At 41.6% G+C, this 18,689-nt stretch overlaps 1 protein-coding gene and 1 long non-coding RNA gene across 2 annotated transcripts in view; both read right to left on the reverse strand.

The window, feature by feature from the left end:
* Positions 1-603: 603 nt before the first annotated feature.
* Positions 604-18,689, reverse strand: part of LOC127920100 (uncharacterized) — a gene marked incomplete at its 3' end in the record, with an annotated part of 80,936 nt that continues 62,850 nt past the window's right edge. Inside the window, exons 11-16 of the mRNA XM_052503908.1 lie at positions 15,613-15,674; positions 5,722-5,806; positions 5,537-5,631; positions 938-1,051; positions 763-853; positions 604-697 (exon numbers count right to left, since the gene is read on the reverse strand). Of these exons, the coding sequence (XP_052359868.1) occupies positions 604-697; positions 763-853; positions 938-1,051; positions 5,537-5,631; positions 5,722-5,806; positions 15,613-15,674 (541 nt within the window). The remainder of the gene's footprint in view (positions 698-762; positions 854-937; positions 1,052-5,536; positions 5,632-5,721; positions 5,807-15,612; positions 15,675-18,689) is intronic.
* Positions 13,513-14,961, reverse strand: LOC127920107 (uncharacterized). The gene is made up of 5 exons (XR_008105119.1): positions 14,882-14,961; positions 14,520-14,666; positions 14,394-14,477; positions 14,137-14,288; positions 13,513-13,783 (listed from the first exon to the last, which is right to left on the reverse strand). It is a non-coding gene; the product is annotated as an uncharacterized LOC127920107 (long non-coding RNA).

The raw sequence follows: 18,689 nt of genomic DNA on the forward strand, positions 1-18,689 counted from the left end.
TGTTCCCGATTGACTGACTTCATGTCTTAAAGTAATGATGGACTGTCGTTTCTCTTTGCTTATTTGAGCTGGGTAGCCTAGTGGTTAGGGTGATGGACTAGTAACCGGAAGGTTGCAAGTTCAAATCCCGAGCTGACAAGGTACAAATCTGTCGTTTTGCCCCTGAACAGGCAGTTAACCCACTGTTCCCAGGCCGTCATTGAAAATAAGAATTTGTTCTTAACTGACTTGCCAAGTCAAATAAAGGTTAAAAAAAAAAATTGAACTGAAGGTTACTGATTGGCTCAAACACATTAAAAAGGAAAGGATGTCCACAAATGAACTTTTAAGAAGGCACACCTGTTAATTAAAATGCATTCCAGGTGACTACCTCACGAAGCTGGTTGAGAGAATGCCAAGAGCACACCTTCTGTCTCAGACCACTAGATGGCAGCATTGAGCAAAACTGTCATCAAGGCACTTTTCTGGTTATGACATGATTCCATATGTGTTATTTCAGAGTTCTGATTTCTTCACTATTATTCTAGGTAGGTGTCCAAACTTTTGGCTCGTACAGATCTATGTCCCACACATCTATATATACCAGATCTATGTTTCCCTGACCTCTGACCCCTCACCTGTAGCAGGATGACCAGCAGTCTCCTGAAGTGACCGGACGTGTCTCCTGTTACATCCTCCTCCAGGTTCTTATTAAACTCTGGAACACACAATCAGTGAGTCAGTGTGTGTGTGTGTGTGTGTGTGTGTGTGTGTGTGTGTTACCCTGGCGGTAGGCAGCAGTGATGTCCTTAATCTGCTGGGCCGTTCTAGAAGACAGGATCTCAATCAGCACCTTCTCATCGGTCCCCGCCCCCTACACCGTGACATCAACACACAGTCACTATGACATCACACCGTCACTCACAGGATATGACATCACTAGTCCTGGGTAAAATACCTTGATGGCGTTCCGTAGTGATGTCACATCGTAGAGGATGGGCGGAGTCATTAGAGCCACTATCAGAGTCTCAAACTTTCCCCCCAGTTCACCCTGCAGATCACCTACCAGGTCCTGGAGAGAGGAGGGAGGGAGGGGAGGGAGGGAGAGAGAGGGAGGGAGGGAGGGGAGAGGAGAGATGGGAGGAGGAGAGGAGGAGAGAGAGAGAGAGAGAGAGAGAGAGAGAGAGAGAGAGAGAGAGAGAGAGGAGAGAGAGGAGAGAGAGAGGAGGAGGAGGGAGAGGAGAGAGACAGAGAGGAGGAGGAGGGAGGAGAGGAGAGAGACAGAGAGGGGGGAGGAGAGGAGAGACACAGAGAGAGAGAGAGATGAGAGAGGGAGGAGGACGAGAGGAGGGAGGGAGAGAGAGAGAGAGAGAAATATGGAGGGAGGATTGTGTTATGGTTGTGTTATGGTTGTGGTTGTAGATTACATTAGATGAGTTTATTAGTCACATGCACAGGGTCACAGATATCATTACAGGGTACAGTGACATTCTAATGGTCTCAGCTCCTACAGGTCAAAAACAGACAAGGGAATGAGACAATAACAATAATAACAATAATAATAACAATAATAACAATGTGTTAGGGTTGTGTTAGGGTTGTGTTGTGGTTGTGTTAGGGTTGTGTTGTGGTTGTGTTGTGGTTGTGTTGTGGTTGTGTTAGGGTTGTGTTGTGGTTGTGTTAGGGTTGTGGGTTGTGTTGTGGTTGTGTTGTGGTTGTGTTGTGGTTGTGTTGTGGTTGTGTTGTGGTTGTATTGTGGTTTGTGGTTGTATTGTGGTTTATTGTGGTTGTATTGTGGTTGTGGTTGTATTGTGGTTGTATTGTGGTTGTATTGTGGTTGTGGTTGTATTGTGGTTGTGGTTGTATTGTGGTTGTGGTTGTATTGTGGTTGTGTTTATTGTGGTTGGTTGTGGTTGTATTGTGGTTGTATTGTTTGCATTGTGGTTGTGGTTGTATTGTGGTTGTGGTTGTATTGTGGTTGTATTGTGGTTGTGGTTGTATTGTGGTTGTTGTGGTTGTATTGTGATTGTGGTTGTATTGTGGTTGTATTGTGGTTGTGTTGTGGTTGTGGTTGTGGTTGTGTTGTTGTGGTTGTATGTGTTGGTTGTGGTTGTATTGTGGTTGTGTTTGCATTGTGGTTGTGGTTGTATTGTGGTTGTGGTTGTATTGTGGTTGTATTGTGGTTGTGGTTGTATTGTGGTTGTATTGTGGTTGTGTTGTGGTTGTATTGTGGTTGTGGTTGTATTGTGGTTGTGGTTGGTATTGTGGTTGTATTGTGGTTGTGGTTGTATTGTGGTTGTATTGTGGTTGTTGTGGTTGTATTGTGGTTGTGGTTGTATTGTGGTTGTGGTTGTATTGTGGTTGTTGTGGTGACGTTGTATTGTGGTTGTATTGGTGGTTGTGTTTATATTGTGGTTGTGTTATGGTTGTGTTCGGTTGTATTGTGGTTGTGTTGTGGTTGTGTTAGGGTTGTGTTGTGGTTGTGTTGTGGTTGTGTTGTGGTTGTGTTGTGGTTGTGTTGAGGTTGTGGTTGTATTGTGGTTGTATTGTGGTTGTGGTTGTATTGTGGTTGTATTGTGGTTGTATTGTGGTTGTGGTTGTATTGTGGTTGTGGTTGTATTGTGGTTGTGTTTGCATTGTGGTTGTGGTTGTATTGTGGTTGTGTTGTGGTTGTGTTATTGTGGTTGTGTTGTGGTTGTGTTGTGGTTGTGTTGTGGTTGTGTTAGGGTTGTGTTGTGGTTGTAGTTGTGGTTGTGGTTGTATTGTGGTTGTGGTTGTATTGTGGTTGTATTGTGGTTGTATTGTGGTTGTGGTTGTATTGTGGTTGTGGTTGTATTGTGGTTGTGTTTGGTTGTGGTTGTGGTTGTATTGTGGTTGTGTTTGCATTGTGGTTGTGGTTGTATTGTGGTTGTGGTTGTATTGTGGTTGTATTGTGGTTGTGGTTGTATTGTGGTTGTGGTTGTATTGTGATTGTGGTTGTATTGTGGTTTGTATTGTGGTTGTGTTGTGGTTGTGGTTGTGGTTGTGTTGTGGTTATATTGTGGTTGTGGTTGTATTGTGGTTGTGTTTGTATTGTGGTTGTGGTTGTATTGTGGTTGTGGTTGTATTGTGGTTGTATTGTGGTTGTGGTTGTATTGTGGTTGTATTGTGGTTGTGTTGTGGTTGTATTGTGGTTGTGGTTGTATTGTGGTTGTATTGTGGTTGTGGTTGTATTGTGGTTGTATTGTGGTTGTATTGTGGTTGTATTGTGGTTGTGGTTGTATTGTGGTTGTGGTTGTATTGTGGTTGTGTTGTTGTATTGTGGTTGTATTGTGGTTGTGTTTGCATAGTGGTTGTGTTATGGTTGTGTTCCGGTTGTATTGTGGTTGTGTTGAGGTTGTGGTTGTATTGTGGTTGTAGTTGTATTGTGGTTGTGGTTGTATTGTGGTTGTGGTTGTATTGCGGTTGTGTTGAGGTTGTGGTTATATTGTGGTTGTAGTTGTATTGTGGTTGTGGTTGTATTGTGGTTGTATTGTGGTTGTGGTTGTATTGTGGTTGTGTTCCGGTTGTATTGTGGTTGTATTGTGGTTGTATTGTGGTTGTGTTTGCATTGTGGTTGTATTGTGGTTGTGTTATGGTTGTGTTGTGGTTATATTGTGGTTGTGGTTGTATTGTGGTTGTGTTATGGTTGTGTTGTGGTTGTGGTTGTATTGTGGTTATATTGTGGTTGTGGTTGTATTGTGGTTGTGTTTATATTGTGTTCCGGTTGTATTGTGGTTGTGGTTGTATTGTGGTTGTGTTATGGTTGTGTTCCGGTTGTATTGTGGTTGTATTGTGGTTATATTGTGGTTGTGGTTGTATTGTGGTTGTGTTATGGTTGTGTTCCGGTTGTATTGTGGTTGTATTGTGGTTATATTGTGGTTGTGGTTATATTGTGGTTGTATTGTGGTTATATTGTGGTTGTGGTTATATTGTGGTTGTGGTTGTATTGTGGTTATATTGTAGTTGTATTGTGGTTGTGGTTGTATTGTGTTTGCATTGTGGTTGTGGTTGTATTGTGGTTATATTGTGGTTGTGGTTGTATTGTGGTTGTGGTTGCATTGTGGTTGTGGTTGTATTGTGGTTATATTGTGGTTGTGGTTGTATTGTGGTTATATTGTGGTTGTGGTTATATTGTGGTTGTGGTTATATTGTGGTTGTGGTTGTATTGTGGTTGTATTGTGGTTATATTGTGGTTGTGTTTGTATTGTGGTTGTATTGTGGTTGTGTTTGCATTGTGGTTGTGGTTGTATTGTGGTTATATTGTGGTTGTGGTTATATTGTGGTTGTGGTTGTATTGTGGTTATATTGTGGTTGTGGTTGTATTATGGTTATATTGTGGTTGTGGTTATATTGTGGTTGTGGTTGTATTGTGGTTATATTGTGGTTGTGGTTGTATTGTGGTTGTATTGTGGTTGTATTGTGGTTGTGGTTGTATTGTGGTTGTGGTTGTATTGTGGTTATATTGTGGTTGTGGTTGTATTATGGTTATATTGTGGTTGTGGTTGTATTGTGGTTGTATTGTGGTTGTGGTTATATTGTGGTTGTGTTTGTATTGTGGTTGTGGTTGTATTGTGGTTATATTGTGGTTGTGGTTGTATTGTGGTTATATTGTGGTTGTGGTTGTATTGTGGTTATATTGTGGTTGTGGTTATATTGTGGTTATATTGTGGTTGTGGTTGTATTGTGGTTATATTGTGGTTGTGGTTGTATTGTGGTTATATTGTGGTTGTGGTTATATTGTGGTTATATTGTGGTTGTGGTTGTATTATGGTTATATTGTGGTTGTGGTTGTATTGTGGTTATATTGTGGTTGTGGTTATATTGTGGTTGTATTGTGGTTATATTGTGGTTGTGGTTGTATTGTGGTTGTGGTTATATTGTGGTTGTGGTTGTATTGTGGTTATATTGTGGTTGTGGTTGTATTGTGGTTATATTGTGGTTGTGGTTGTATTGTGGTTATATTGTGGTTGTGGTTGTATTGTGGTTATATTGTGGTTGTGGTTGTATTGTGGTTATATTGTGGTTGTATTGTGGTTGTGGTTGTATTGTGGTTATATTGTGGTTTGTATTGTGGTTGTGGTTGTATTGTGGTTATATTGTGGTTGTGGTTATATTGTGGTTGTGGTTGTATTGTGGTTGTATTGTGGTTGTGGTTGTATTGTGGTTGTATTGTGGTTGTGGTTGTATTGTGGTTGTGGTTGTATTGTGGTTGTGGTTATATTGTGGTTGTGGTTGTATTGTGGTTATATTGTGGTTGTGGTTGTATTGTGGTTATATTGTGGTTGTGGTTATATTGTGGTTGTGGTTGTGGTTGTGGTTGTATTGTGGTTATATTGTGGTTGTGGTTATATTGTGGTTGTGGTTGTATTGTGGTTATATTGTGGTTGTGGTTGTATTGTGGTTGTATTGTGGTTATATTGTGGTTGTGGTTGTATTGTGGTTATATTGTGGTTGTGGTTGTATTGTGGTTATATTGTGGTTGTGGTTGTATTGTGGTTATATTGTGGTTGTGGTTGTATTGTGGTTGTGTTCTGACCTTGCCATGCAGGGTCTTGTATGCAGCTTTGATCTGCTGTCTCTGGCTGTTGCTACGAGACGTCAACAACTTCATGATGGAATCCTCATCGGTTCCTATGGCAACAACAAACACCATAGTCAAATCTTTGGTGCCATGGTTACTCCCTCACTTTGCCTCACATGCAGACCACACACACCACTGACCCAGTCCCTTCATGGCCTTGTAGAGTGTCTCTGCATCTTGGTTGGCGTTGAAGTTTCCGCTGGCTCTCACACTGCCTCGACCAGCCTATCAGAGAACAGACACATAGGAGGACTGTGGGTAATGTAGTTCAGGGTAGACCAGAGAGGACTGTGGGTAAAGTATTTCAGGGTAGACCAGAGAGGACTGTGGGTAATGTAGTTCAGTGTAGACCAGAGAGGACTGTGGGTAAAGTATTTCAGGGTAGACCAGAGAGGACTGTGGGTAATGTAGTTCAGGGTAGACCAGATAGGACTGTGGGTAGTTTAGTTCAGGGTAGACCAGAGAGGACTGTGGGTAATGTAGTTCAGGGTAGACCAGAGAGGACTGTGGGTAATGTAGTTCAGGGTAGACCAGAGAGAACTGTGGGTAAAGTAGTTCAGGGTAGACCAGAGATGACTGTGGGTAATGTAGTCGAGGGTATACCAGAGAGGACTGTGGGTACAGTAGTCTACTAATGTAATGAACCTGTTGACAGTATAAAGTGGTGTAGTCAAGTCACTAATGTAATGAACCTTTACAGTATAAATAGTCCCAGTCTACTAATGTAATGAACCTGTTGACAGTATAAACAGTAGTCCCAGTCTACTAAATGTGCTAGTCCCAGTCTACTAATGTAATGAACCTGTTGACAGTATAAAGTGGTGTAGTCCCAGTCTACTAATGTAATGAACCTGGTGTATAAAGTGGTGTAGTCCCAGTCTACTAATGTAATGAACCTGTTGACAGTATAAAGTGGTGTAGTCCCAGTAATGTAATGAACCTGTTGACACACACAGTATAAAGTGGTGTAGTCCCAGTCTACTAATGTAATGAACCTGTTGACAGTATAAAGTGGTGTAGTCCCAGTCTACTAATGTAATGAACCTGTTGACAGTATAAAGTGGTGTAGTCCCAGTCTACTAATGTAATGAACCTGTTGACAGTATAAAGTGGTGTAGTCCCAGTCTACTAATGTAATGAACCTGTTGACAGTATAAAGTGGTGTAGTCCCAGTCTACTAATGTAATGAACCTGTTGACAGTATAAAGTGGTGTAGTCCCAGTCTACTAATGTAATGAACCTGTTGACAGTATAAAGTGGTGTAGTCCCAGTCTACTAATGTAATGAACCTGTTGACAGTATAAAGTGGTGTAGTCCCAGTCTACTAATGTAATGAACCTGTTGACAGTATAAAGTGGTGTAGTCCCAGTCTACTAATGTAATGAACCTGTTGACAGTATAAAGTGGTGTAGTCCCAGTCTACTAATGTAATGAACCTGTTGACAGTATAAAGTGGTGTAGTCCCAGTCTACTAATGTAATGAACCTGTTGACAGTATAAAGTGGTGTAGTCCCAGTCTACTAATGTAATGAACCTGTTGACAGTATAAAGTGGTGTAGTCCCAGTCTACTAATGTAATGAACCTGTTGACAGTATAAAGTGGTGTAGTCCCAGTCTACTAATGTAATGAACCTGTTGACAGTATAAAGTGGTGTAGTCCCAGTCTACTAATGTAATGAACCTGACAGTGATAAAGTGGTGTAGTCCCAGTCTACTAATGTAATGAACCTGTTGACAGTATAAAGTGGTGTAGTCCCAGTCTACTAATGTAATGAACCTGTTGACAGTATAAAGTGGTGTAGTCCCAGTCTACTAATGTAATGAACCTGTTGACAGTATAAAGTGGTGTAGTCCCAGTCTACTAATGTAATGAACCTGTTGACAGTATAAAGTGGTGTAGTCCCAGTCTACTAATGTAATGAACCTGTTGACAGTATAAAGTGGTGTAGTCCCAGTCTACTAATGTAATGAACCTGTTGACAGTATAAAGTGGTGTAGTCCCAGTCTACTAATGTAATGAACCTGTTGACAGTATAAAGTGGTGTAGTCCCAGTCTACTAATGTAATGAACCTGTTGACAGTATAAAGTGGTGTAGTCCCAGTCTACTAATGTAATGAACCTGTTGACAGTATAAAGTGGTGTAGTCCCAGTCTACTAATGTAATGAACCTGTTGACAGTATAAAGTGGTGTAGTCCCAGTCTACTAATGTAATGAACCTGTTGACAGTATAAAGTGGTGTAGTCCCAGTCTACTAATGTAATGAACCTGTTGACAGTATAAAGTGGTGTAGTCCCAGTCTACTAATGTAATGAACCTGTTGACAGTATAAAGTGGTGTAGTCCCAGTCTACTAATGTAATGAACCTGTTGACAGTATAAAGTGGTGTAGTCCCAGTCTACTAATGTAATGAACCTGTTGACAGTATAAAGTGGTGTAGTCCCAGTCTACTAATGTAATGAACCTGTTGACAGTATAAAGTGGTGTAATGAACCTGTTGACAGTATAAAGTGGTAGTAGTCCCAGTCTACTAATGTAATGAACCTGTTGACAGTATAAAGTGGTGTAGTCCCAGTCTACTAAGTGAACCTGTTGACAGTATAAAGTGGTGTAGTCCCTAATGTAATGAACCTGTTGATAAAGTGGTGTAGTCCCAGTCTACTAATGTAATGAACCTGTTGACAGTATAAAGTGGTGTAGTCCCAGTCTACTAATGTAATGAACCTGTTGACAGTATAAAGTGGTGTAGTCCCAGTCTACTAATGTAATGAACCTGTTGACAGTATAAAGTGGTGTAGTCCCAGTCTACTAATGTAATGAACCTGTTGACAGTATAAAGTGGTGTAGTCCCAGTCTACTAATGTAATGAACCTGTTGACAGTATAAAGTGGTGTAGTCCCAGTCTACTAATGTAATGAACCTGTTGACAGTATAAAGTGGTGTAGTCCCAGTCTACTAATGTAATGAACCTGTTGACAGTATAAAGTGGTGTAGTCCCAGTCTACTAATGTAATGAACCTGTTGACAGTATAAAGTGGTGTAGTCCCAGTCTACTAATGTAATGAACCTGTTGACAGTATAAAGTGGTGTAGTCCCAGTCTACTAATGTAATGAACCTGTTGACAGTATAAAGTGGTGTAGTCCCAGTCTACTAATGTAATGAACCTGTTGACAGTATAAAGTGGTGTAGTCCCAGTCTACTAATGTAATGAACCTGTTGACAGTATAAAGTGGTGTAGTCCCAGTCTACTAATGTAATGAACCTGTTGACAGTATAAAGTGGTGTAGTCCCAGTCTACTAATGTAATGAACCTGTTGACAGTATAAAGTGGTGTAGTCCCAGTCTACTAATGTAATGAACCTGTTGACAGTATAAAGTGGTGTAGTCCCAGTCTACTAATGTAATGAACCTGTTGACAGTATAAAGTGGTGTAGTCCCAGTCTACTAATGTAATGAACCTGTTGACAGTATAAAGTGGTGTAGTCCCAGTCTACTAATGTAATGAACCTGTTGACAGTATAAAGTGGTGTAGTCCCAGTCTACTAATGTAATGAACCTGTTGACAGTATAAAGTGGTGTAGTCCCAGTCTACTAATGTAATGAACCTGTTGACAGTATAAAGTGGTGTAGTCCCAGTCTACTAATGTAATGAACCTGTTGACAGTATAAAGTGGTGTAGTCCCAGTCTACTAATGTAATGAACCTGTTGATAAAGTGGTGTAGTCCCAGTCTACTAATGTAATGAACCTGTTGACAGTATAAAGTGGTGTAGTCCCAGTCTACTAATGTAATGAACCTGTTGACAGTATAAAGTGGTGTAGTCCCAGTCTACTAATGTAATGAACCTGTTGACAGTATAAAGTGGTGTAGTCCCAGTCTACTAATGTAATGAACCTGTTGACAGTATAAAGTGGTGTAGTCCCAGTCTACTAATGTAATGAACCTGTTGACAGTATAAAGTGGTGTAGTCCCAGTCTACTAATGTAATGAACCTGTTGACAGTATAAAGTGGTGTAGTCCCAGTCTACTAATGTAATGAACCTGTTGACAGTATAAAGTGGTGTAGTCCCAGTCTACTAATGTAATGAACCTGTTGACAGTATAAAGTGGTGTAGTCCCAGTCTACTAATGTAATGAACCTGTTGACAGTATAAAGTGGTGTAGTCCCAGTCTACTAATGTAATGAACCTGTTGACAGTATAAAGTGGTGTAGTCCCAGTCTACTAATGTAATGAACCTGTTGACAGTATAAAGTGGTGTAGTCCCAGTCTACTAATGTAATGAACCTGTTGACAGTATAAAGTGGTGTAGTCCCAGTCTACTAATGTAATGAACCTGTTGATAAAGTGGTGTAGTCCCAGTCTACTAATGTAATGAACCTGTTGACAGTATAAAGTGGTGTAGTCCCAGTCTACTAATGTAATGAACCTGTTGACAGTATAAAGTGGTGTAGTCCCAGTCTACTAATGTAATGAACCTGTTGACAGTATAAAGTGGTGTAGTCCCAGTCTACTAATGTAATGAACCTGTTGACAGTATAAAGTGGTGTAGTCAGTATAAAGTGGTGTAGTCCCAGTCTACTAATGTAATGAACCTGTTGACAGTATAAAGTGGTGTAGTCCCAGTCTACTAATGTAATGAACCTGTTGACAGTATAAAGTGGTGTAGTCCCAGTCTACTAATGTAATGAACCTGTTGACAGTATAAAGTGGTGTAGTCCCAGTCTACTAATGTAATGAACCTGTTGACAGTATAAAGTGGTGTAGTCCCAGTCTACTAATGTAATGAACCTGTTGACAGTATAAAGTGGTGTAGTCCCAGTCTACTAATGTAATGAACCTGTTGACAGTATAAAGTGGTGTAGTCCCAGTCTACTAATGTAATGAACCTGTTGACAGTATAAAGTGGTGTAGTCCCAGTCTACTAATGTAATGAACCTGTTGACAGTATAAAGTGGTGTAGTCCCAGTCTACTAATGTAATGAACCTGTTGACAGTATAAAGTGGTGTAGTCCCAGTCTACTAATGTAATGAACCTGTTGACAGTATAAAGTGGTGTAGTCCCAGTCTACTAATGTAATGAACCTGTTGACAGTATAAAGTGGTGTAGTCCCAGTCTACTAATGTAATGAACCTGTTGACAGTATAAAGTGGTGTAGTCCCAGTCTACTAATGTAATGAACCTGTTGACAGTATAAAGTGGTGTAGTCCCAGTCTACTAATGTAATGAACCTGTGACAGTATAAAGTGGTGTAGTCCCAGTCTCATGAGATGAATCTGTTGTATGTGTGTGTGTCCCAGTCTGTAATGTGTGAACCTGTTGTGTATGTGTGTAGTGTGTGTGTGTGTGTGTGTGTGTGTGTGAGAGAGAGAGTTTACTTGCTTTGACGATGTAAACATGTGTTCCCATGCCAATAAAGACTCTTGAATTGAATTGAGAGGGAGTTGGAGGGAGTCCCAGGGAGGGAGGGAGGGACCTGGCAGGGAGGGAGGGAGGGAGTTGGAGTATAAAGGGGGAGGGAGGGAGGGGGGAGGGAGGGAGTCAGAGACAGAGACAGAGAGGGAATGTAGGGAGGGAGGGACAGAGGGACAGGGACAGACAGAGACAGAGAGAGAGAGAGCAGAAGAGAGGGGGGCAGGAGAGAGAGAGGGAGGGAGGGAGGGATGGGATGGAGGGAGGGAGGGAGGGAGGGAGGGAGGGAGGGAGGGAGAGAGTCCCAGAGAGAGAGAGAGCAGAAGAGAGGGGGGGACAGGAGGAAGAGAGGGAGGGAGAGGAGGAGAGAGGGATGGGGGAGGACAGAAAGAGGGAGGGGGGAGGATGGAGACAGGAAGAGGGGAGGTAATGAGGGAGGGGGTTGACAGTATAAAGTGGTGTAGGAGTCTACTAATGTAATGAAGAGAGAGTATAAAGAGAGAGAGACTAGATGAAGAAGAGAGAGAGAGAGAGAGAGAGAGAGAGAGAGAGAGAGAGGAAGAGAGGGAGGGGGAGGAGCGAGAGAGGAGGAAGAGAGGGAGGGGGAGGGGAGAGAGAGAGGAGGCAGAGACCCACCCTGTCTGAAGAAAGGCCCACACACATGACTCATACTGACTTCCCCAAATACAGCCCCTCTGCTCCACACACAGAGACACTGTGGTTTTCTAGAAATGAAGAAGGCTGGTTTTCATTAGAAGGCCTCCAACAGTCTGTAGCAGCAGAGTTTAACAGTTAAACTTGGACTTAACTGGGATGGGAACCCACATTGACTTGGACTTAACTGGGATGGGAACCCATTTAACTGGGATGGGAACCCACATTGACTTGGACTTAACTGGGATGGGAACCCATTTAACTGGGATGGGAACCCACATTGACTTGGACTTAACTGGGATGGGAACCCATTTAACTGGGATGGGAACCCACATTGACTTGGACTTAACTGGGATGGGAACCCATTTAACTGGGATGGGAACCCACATTGACTTGGACTTAACTGGGATGGGAACCCTACTGGTCTAGTGTAATAACCTACTGGTCTAGTGTAATAACCTACTGGTCTAGTGTAATAACCTACTGGTCTAGTGTAACCTACTGGTCTAGTGTAACCTACTGGTCTAGTGTAATAACCTACTGGTCTAGTGTAATAACCTACTGGTCTAGTGTAATAACCTACTGGTCTAGTGTAATAACCTACTGGTCTAGTGTAATAACCTACTGGTCTAGTGTAATAACCTACTGGTCTAGTGTAATAACCTATTGGTCTAGTGTAATAACCTACTGGTCTAGTGTAATAACCTACTGATCTAGTGTAATAACCTACTGGTCTAGTGTAATAACCTACTGGTCTAGTGTAATAACCTACTGGTCTAGTGTAATAACCTACTGGTCTAGTGTAATAACCTACTGGTCTAGTGTAATAACCTACTGGTCTAGTGTAATAACTGATCTAGTGTACTGGTCTAGTGTAATAACCTACTGGTCTAGTGTAATAACCTACTGGTCTAGTGTAATAACCTACTGGTCTAGTGTAACAACCTACTGGTCTAGTGTAATAACCTACTGGTCTAGTGTAATAACCTATTGGTCTAGTGTAATAAACTACTGGTCTAGTGTAATAACCTATTATATTATGATCTCCCTCCATTCTACTGGTCTAGTGTAATAACCTACTGGTCTAGTGTAATAACCAACTGGTCTAGTGTAATAACCTACTGGTCTAGTGTAACAACCTACTGGTCTAGTGTAATAACCTACTGGTCTAGTGTAATAACCTACTGGTCTAGTGTAATAACCTACTGGTCTAGTGTAATAACCTACTGGTCTAGTGTAATAACCTACTGGTCTAGTGTAATAACCTACTGGTCTAGTGTAATAACCTACTGGTCTAGTGTAATAACCTACTGGTCTAGTGTAATAACCTACTGGTCTAGTGTAATAACCTACTGGTCTAGTGTAATAACCTACTGGTCTAGTGTAATAACCTACTGATCTAGTGTAATAACCTACTGGTCTAGTGTAATAACCTACTGGTCTAGTGTAATAACCTACTGGTCTAGTGTAATAACCTACTGGTCTAGTGTAACAACCTACTGGTCTAGTGTAATAACCTACTGGTCTAGTGTAATAACCTATTGGTCTAGTGTAATAAACTACTGGTCTAGTGTAATAACCTATTATATTATGATCTCCCTCCATTCTACTGGTCTAGTGTAATAACCTACTGGTCTAGTGTAATAACCAACTGGTCTAGTGTAATAACCTACTGGTCTGGTAACAACCTAGTGTAATAACCTACTGGTCTAGTGTAATAACCTACTGGTCTAGTGTAACAACCTACTGGTCTAGTGTAATAACCTACTGGTCTAGTGTAATAACCTACTGGTCTAGTGTAATAACCTACTGGTCTAGTGTAATAACCGATTGGTCTAGTGTAATAACCTACTGGTCTAGTGTAACAACCTACTGGTCTAGTGTAATAACCTATTATATTATGATCTCCCTCCATTCTACTGGTCTAGTGTAATAACCTACTGGTCTAGTGTAATAACCTACTGGTCTAGTGTAATAACCTATTCTATAATGATCTCCCTCCATTCTACTGGTCTAGTGTAATAACCTACTGGTCTAGTGTAATAACCTACTGGTCTAGTGTAATAACCTACTGGTCTAGTGTAATAACCTATTCTATAATGATCTCCCTCCATTCTACTGGTCTAGTGTAATAACCTACTGGTCTAGTGTAATAACCTACTGGTCTAGTGTAATAACCTACTGGTCTAGTGTAATAACTTATTATATAATGATCTCCCTCCATTCTACTGGTCTAGTGTAATAACCTACTGGTCTAGTGTAATAACCTACTGGTCTAGTGTAATAACCTATTGGTCTAGTGTAATAACCTACTGGTCTAGTGTAATAACCTACTGGTCTATAATGAACCTCCATTCTACTGGTCTAGTGTAATAACCTACTGGTCTAGTGTAATAACCTACTGGTCTAGTGTAATAACCTACTGGTCTAGTGTAATAACCTACTGGTCTATAATGATGTAATCCATTCTACTGGTCTAGTGTAATAACCTACTGGTCTAGTGTAATAACCTACTGGTCTAGTGTAATAACCTACTGGTCTAGTGTAATAACCTACTGGTCTAGTGTAATAACCTATTGGTCTAGTGTAATAACCTACTGGTCTAGTGTAATAACCTATTCTATAATGATCTCCCTCCATTCTACTGGTCTAGTGTAATAACCTATTGGTCTAGTGTAATACCCTATTGGTCTAGTGTAATAACCTACTGGTCTAGTGTAATAACCTACTGGTCTAGTGTAATAACCTACTGGTCTAGTGTAATAACCTACTGGTCTAGTGTAATAACCTATTGGTCTAGTGTAATAACCTATTGGTCTAGTGTAATAACCTACTGGTCTAGTGTAATAACCTACTGGTCTAGTGTAATAACCTACTGGTCTAGTGTAATAACCTACTGGTCTAGTGTAATAACCTATTGGTCTAGTGTAATAACCTATTGGTCTAGTGTAATAACCTATTGGTCTAGTGTAATAACCTACTGGTCTAGTGTAATAACCTATTGGTCTAGTGTAATAACCTATTCTACAATGATCTCCCTCCATTCTACTGGTCTAGTGTAATAACCTATTGGTCTGGTGTAATAACCTATTGGTCTAGTGTAATAACCTACTGGTCTAGTGTAATAACCTACTGGTCTAGTGTAATAACCTACTGGTCTAGTGTAATAACCTACTGGTCTAGTGTAATAACCTATTGGTCTAGTGTAATAACCTACTGGTCTAGTGTAATAACCTATTCTATAATGATCTCCCTCCATTCTACTGGTCTAGTGTAATAACCTACTGGTCTAGTGTAATAACCTACTGGTCTAGTGTAATTGTCTACTGGTCTGTGTCGATATTGTCTAGTGTAATCTGTGTCGATATTGTCTATTGTTCTGTGTCGATATTGTCTATTGTTCTGTGTTGATATTGTCTATCGTTCTGTGTTGATATTGTCTATCGTTCTGTGTCGACATTGTCTATCGTTCTGTGTCGATATTGTCTATCGTTCTGTGTCGATATTGTCTATCGTTCTGTGTCGATATTGTCTATCGTTCTGTGTCGATATTGTCTATCGTTCTGTGTCGATATTGTCTATCGTTCTGTGTCGATATTGTCTATCGTTCTGTGTCGATATTGTCTATCGTTCTGTGTCGATATTGTCTATCGTTCTGTGTCGATATTGTCTATCGTTCTGTGTCGATATTGTCTATCGTTCTGTGTCGATATTGTCTATCGTTCTGTGTCGATATTGTCTATCGTTCTGTGTCGATATTGTCTATCGTTCCGTGTCGATATTGTCTATCGTTCTGTGTTCATGTTGTTTAGCTAATGATTATTTAATGACAGTCTCATGGGCTGTGCTGCTGATAGCGTGTCACATTACAGGGAGAAATGGAAAGGTGAACATTTGACCAGAATCCTCCCGGTGGGGCAGCGAAACGTTCCACTGTAGGGGGGTCTTCAGTGAAGTCAACTTACCATTGTGGTAGATTGGTGACCGTTGGTTTGATTAGGAGGAGGTGTCTGAAAAGAGAAACGCACTTAAAATCACATTGCAAGTCGGACAGTTTTTAGCCCTATAATGCAACACACTTTGAAAGGCTGACCAATGACAGTCCCCGACTTGATAAAAGTGATCCGATCGAACGCGCCCACTGGTTTACACACAGGTGTTCAGAGCCGGCTAGATACAGTACATTCAGAAAGTATTCAGACCCCTTCTCTTTTTACACATTTTGTTACGCTACAGCCTTATTCTAAAATGGATTAAATTATTTTTTCGCCCCTCATCAATCTACACACAATACTGCATAATGACAAAGCAAAAGCAGGTTTTTATACTTTTTGGGCAAATGTATTAAAAATAAAATACGGAAATATGACATTTACATAAGTATTCAGACCCAGCAATTCCAGCCTTGAGTCTTCTTGGGTATGACGCTACAAGCTTGGCACACCTGTATTTGGGGAGTTTCTCCCATTCTTCTCTGCAGATCCTCTCAAGCTCTGTCAGGTTGGATGGGGAGAGTCGCTGCAGAGCTATTTTCAGGTCTCTCCAGAGATATTCGATCGGGTTCAAGTCCGGGCTCTGGCTGGGCCATTCAAGGACATTCAGAGACTTGTCCCGAAGCGTAGCCTAGTGGTTAGAGCGTTGGACTAGTAACCGGAAGGTTGCAAGTTCAAACCCCAGAGCTGACAAGGTACAAATCTGTCGTTCTGCCCCTGAACAGGCAGTTAACCCACTGTTCCTAGGCCGTCATTGAAAATAAGAATTTGTTCTTAACTGACTTGCCTAGTTAAATAAAGGTTAAATAAAAATAAAAAATAAAAAACTCCTGCGTTGTCTTGGCTGTGTGCTTAGGGCCGTTGTCCTGTAGGAAGGTGAACCATCGCCACAGTCTGAGGTCCTGAGAGCTCTGGAGCAGGTTTTCATCAAGGATCTCTCTCTACTTTGCTCTGTTAATTTTTGCCTCGATCCTGACTAGTCTCCCAGTCTCTGCCTCTGAAAAACCTCCCCACAGCATGATGCTGCCACCACCATGCTTCAACGTAGGGATGGCGCAAGGTTTCCTCCAGACGTGACACTTGGCATTCAGGCCAAAGAGTTCAATCTTGGTTTCATCAGACCAGAGAATCTTATTTCTCATGGTCTGAGAATCCTTTAGGTGCCTTTTGGCAAACTCCAAGCGGGCTGTCATGTGCCTTTTACTGAGGAGTGGCTTCCGTCTGGCCACTGCCATAAAGGCCTGTAGAGATGGTTGTCCTTCTGGAAGGTTCGTTACCTCCCTGACCAAGGCCCTTCTCCCCGTACTGCCTCTGGTCTGGAGGACTCACTAAACAGAGAACATCCCTGGTCATCCCTACTGCCTCTGGTCTGGAGGAGTCACTAAACAGAGAACATCCCTGGTCATCCCTACTGCCTCTGATCTGGAGGACCCACTAAACAGTGAACATCCCTGGTCATCTCTACTGCCACTGATCTGGAGGACTCACTAAACAGATAACATCCCTGGTCATCCCTACTGCCTCTGATCTGGAGGACTCACTAAACAGAACATCCCTGGTCATCTCTACTGCCTCTGATCTGGAGGACCCACTAAACAGAGAACATCCCTGGTCATCCCTACTGCCTCTGATCTGGTGGACTCACTAAACAGAACATCCCTGGTCATCTCTACTGCCTCTGGTCTGGAGGACTCACTAAACAGAGAACATCTCTAGTCATCCCTACTGCCTCTGATCTGGAGGACTCACTAAACAGAGAACATCTCTAGTCATCCCTACTGCCTCTGATCTGGAGGACTCACTAAACAGAGAACATCCCTGGTCATCTCTACTGCCTCTGATCTGGTGGACTCACTAAACAGAGAACATCTCTAGTCATCCCTACTGCCTCTGATCTGGAGGACCCACTAAACAGAGAACATCTCTAGTCATCCCTACTGCCTCTGATCTGGAGGACCCACTAAACAGAGAACATCTCTAGTCATCTCTACTGCCTCTGATCTGGTGGACTCACTAAACAGAGAACATCTCTAGTCATCCCTACTGCCTCTGATCTGGAGGACCCACTAAACAGAGAACATCTCTAGTCATCTCTACTGCCTCTGATCTGGTGGACTCACTAAACAGAGAACATCTCTAGTCATCCCTACTGCCTCTGATCTGGAGGACTCACTAAACAGAGAACATCCCTGGTCATCCCTACTGCCTCTGATCTGGAGGACTCACTAAACAGAGAACATCCCTGGTCATCTCTACTGCCTCTGATCTGGTGGACTCACTAAACAGAGAACATCTCTGGTCATCCCTACTGCCTCTGATCTGGAGGACTCACTAAACAGAGAACATCCCTGGTCATCCCTACTGCCTCTGATCTGGAGGACTCACTAAACACACATGCTTTGTTTGTAAATGATGTCTGAGTGTTGAACTGTGCCCCTGGCTTTCCGTAAATAATACAAATAATAAAAGTGTGCCGTCTGGTTCGCTTAAAATAAGGAATTTTAAAATATTCATACTTTTACATTTACTTTTTATGCTTAAATATATTAAAAACCAAATACTTTTACCCAAAAAGTGTTTTACTGGGTGACTTTCACTTGAGTAATTTTCGGTTAATTTATCTTTACTTTTCGTCAACTAATTCAGTGGTTTTTCCACCACTGGGAGACACTATAGTCAACTAATTCAGTGGTTTTTCCACCACTGGGAGACACTATAGTCAACTAATTCAGTGGTTTTTCCACCGTTGGGAGACACTATAGTCAACTAATTCAGTGGTTTTTCCACCTCTGGGAGACACTATAGTCAACTAATTCAGTGGTTTTTCCACCACTGGGAGACACTATAGTCAACTAATTCAGTGGTTTTTCCACCGTTGGGAGACACTATAGTCAACTAATTCAGTGGTTTTTCCACCGTTGGGAGACACTATAGTCAACTAATTCAGTGGTTTTTCCACCGTTGGGAGACACTATAGTCAACTAATTCAGTGGTTTTTCCACCGTTGGGAGACACTATAGTCAACTAATTCAGTGGTTTTTCCACCTCTG

This window comes from Oncorhynchus keta, unplaced genomic scaffold, assembly GCF_023373465.1.
Source record: "Oncorhynchus keta strain PuntledgeMale-10-30-2019 unplaced genomic scaffold, Oket_V2 Un_contig_18378_pilon_pilon, whole genome shotgun sequence".
NCBI classification, from domain to species: Eukaryota; Metazoa; Chordata; class Actinopteri; order Salmoniformes; family Salmonidae; genus Oncorhynchus; species Oncorhynchus keta.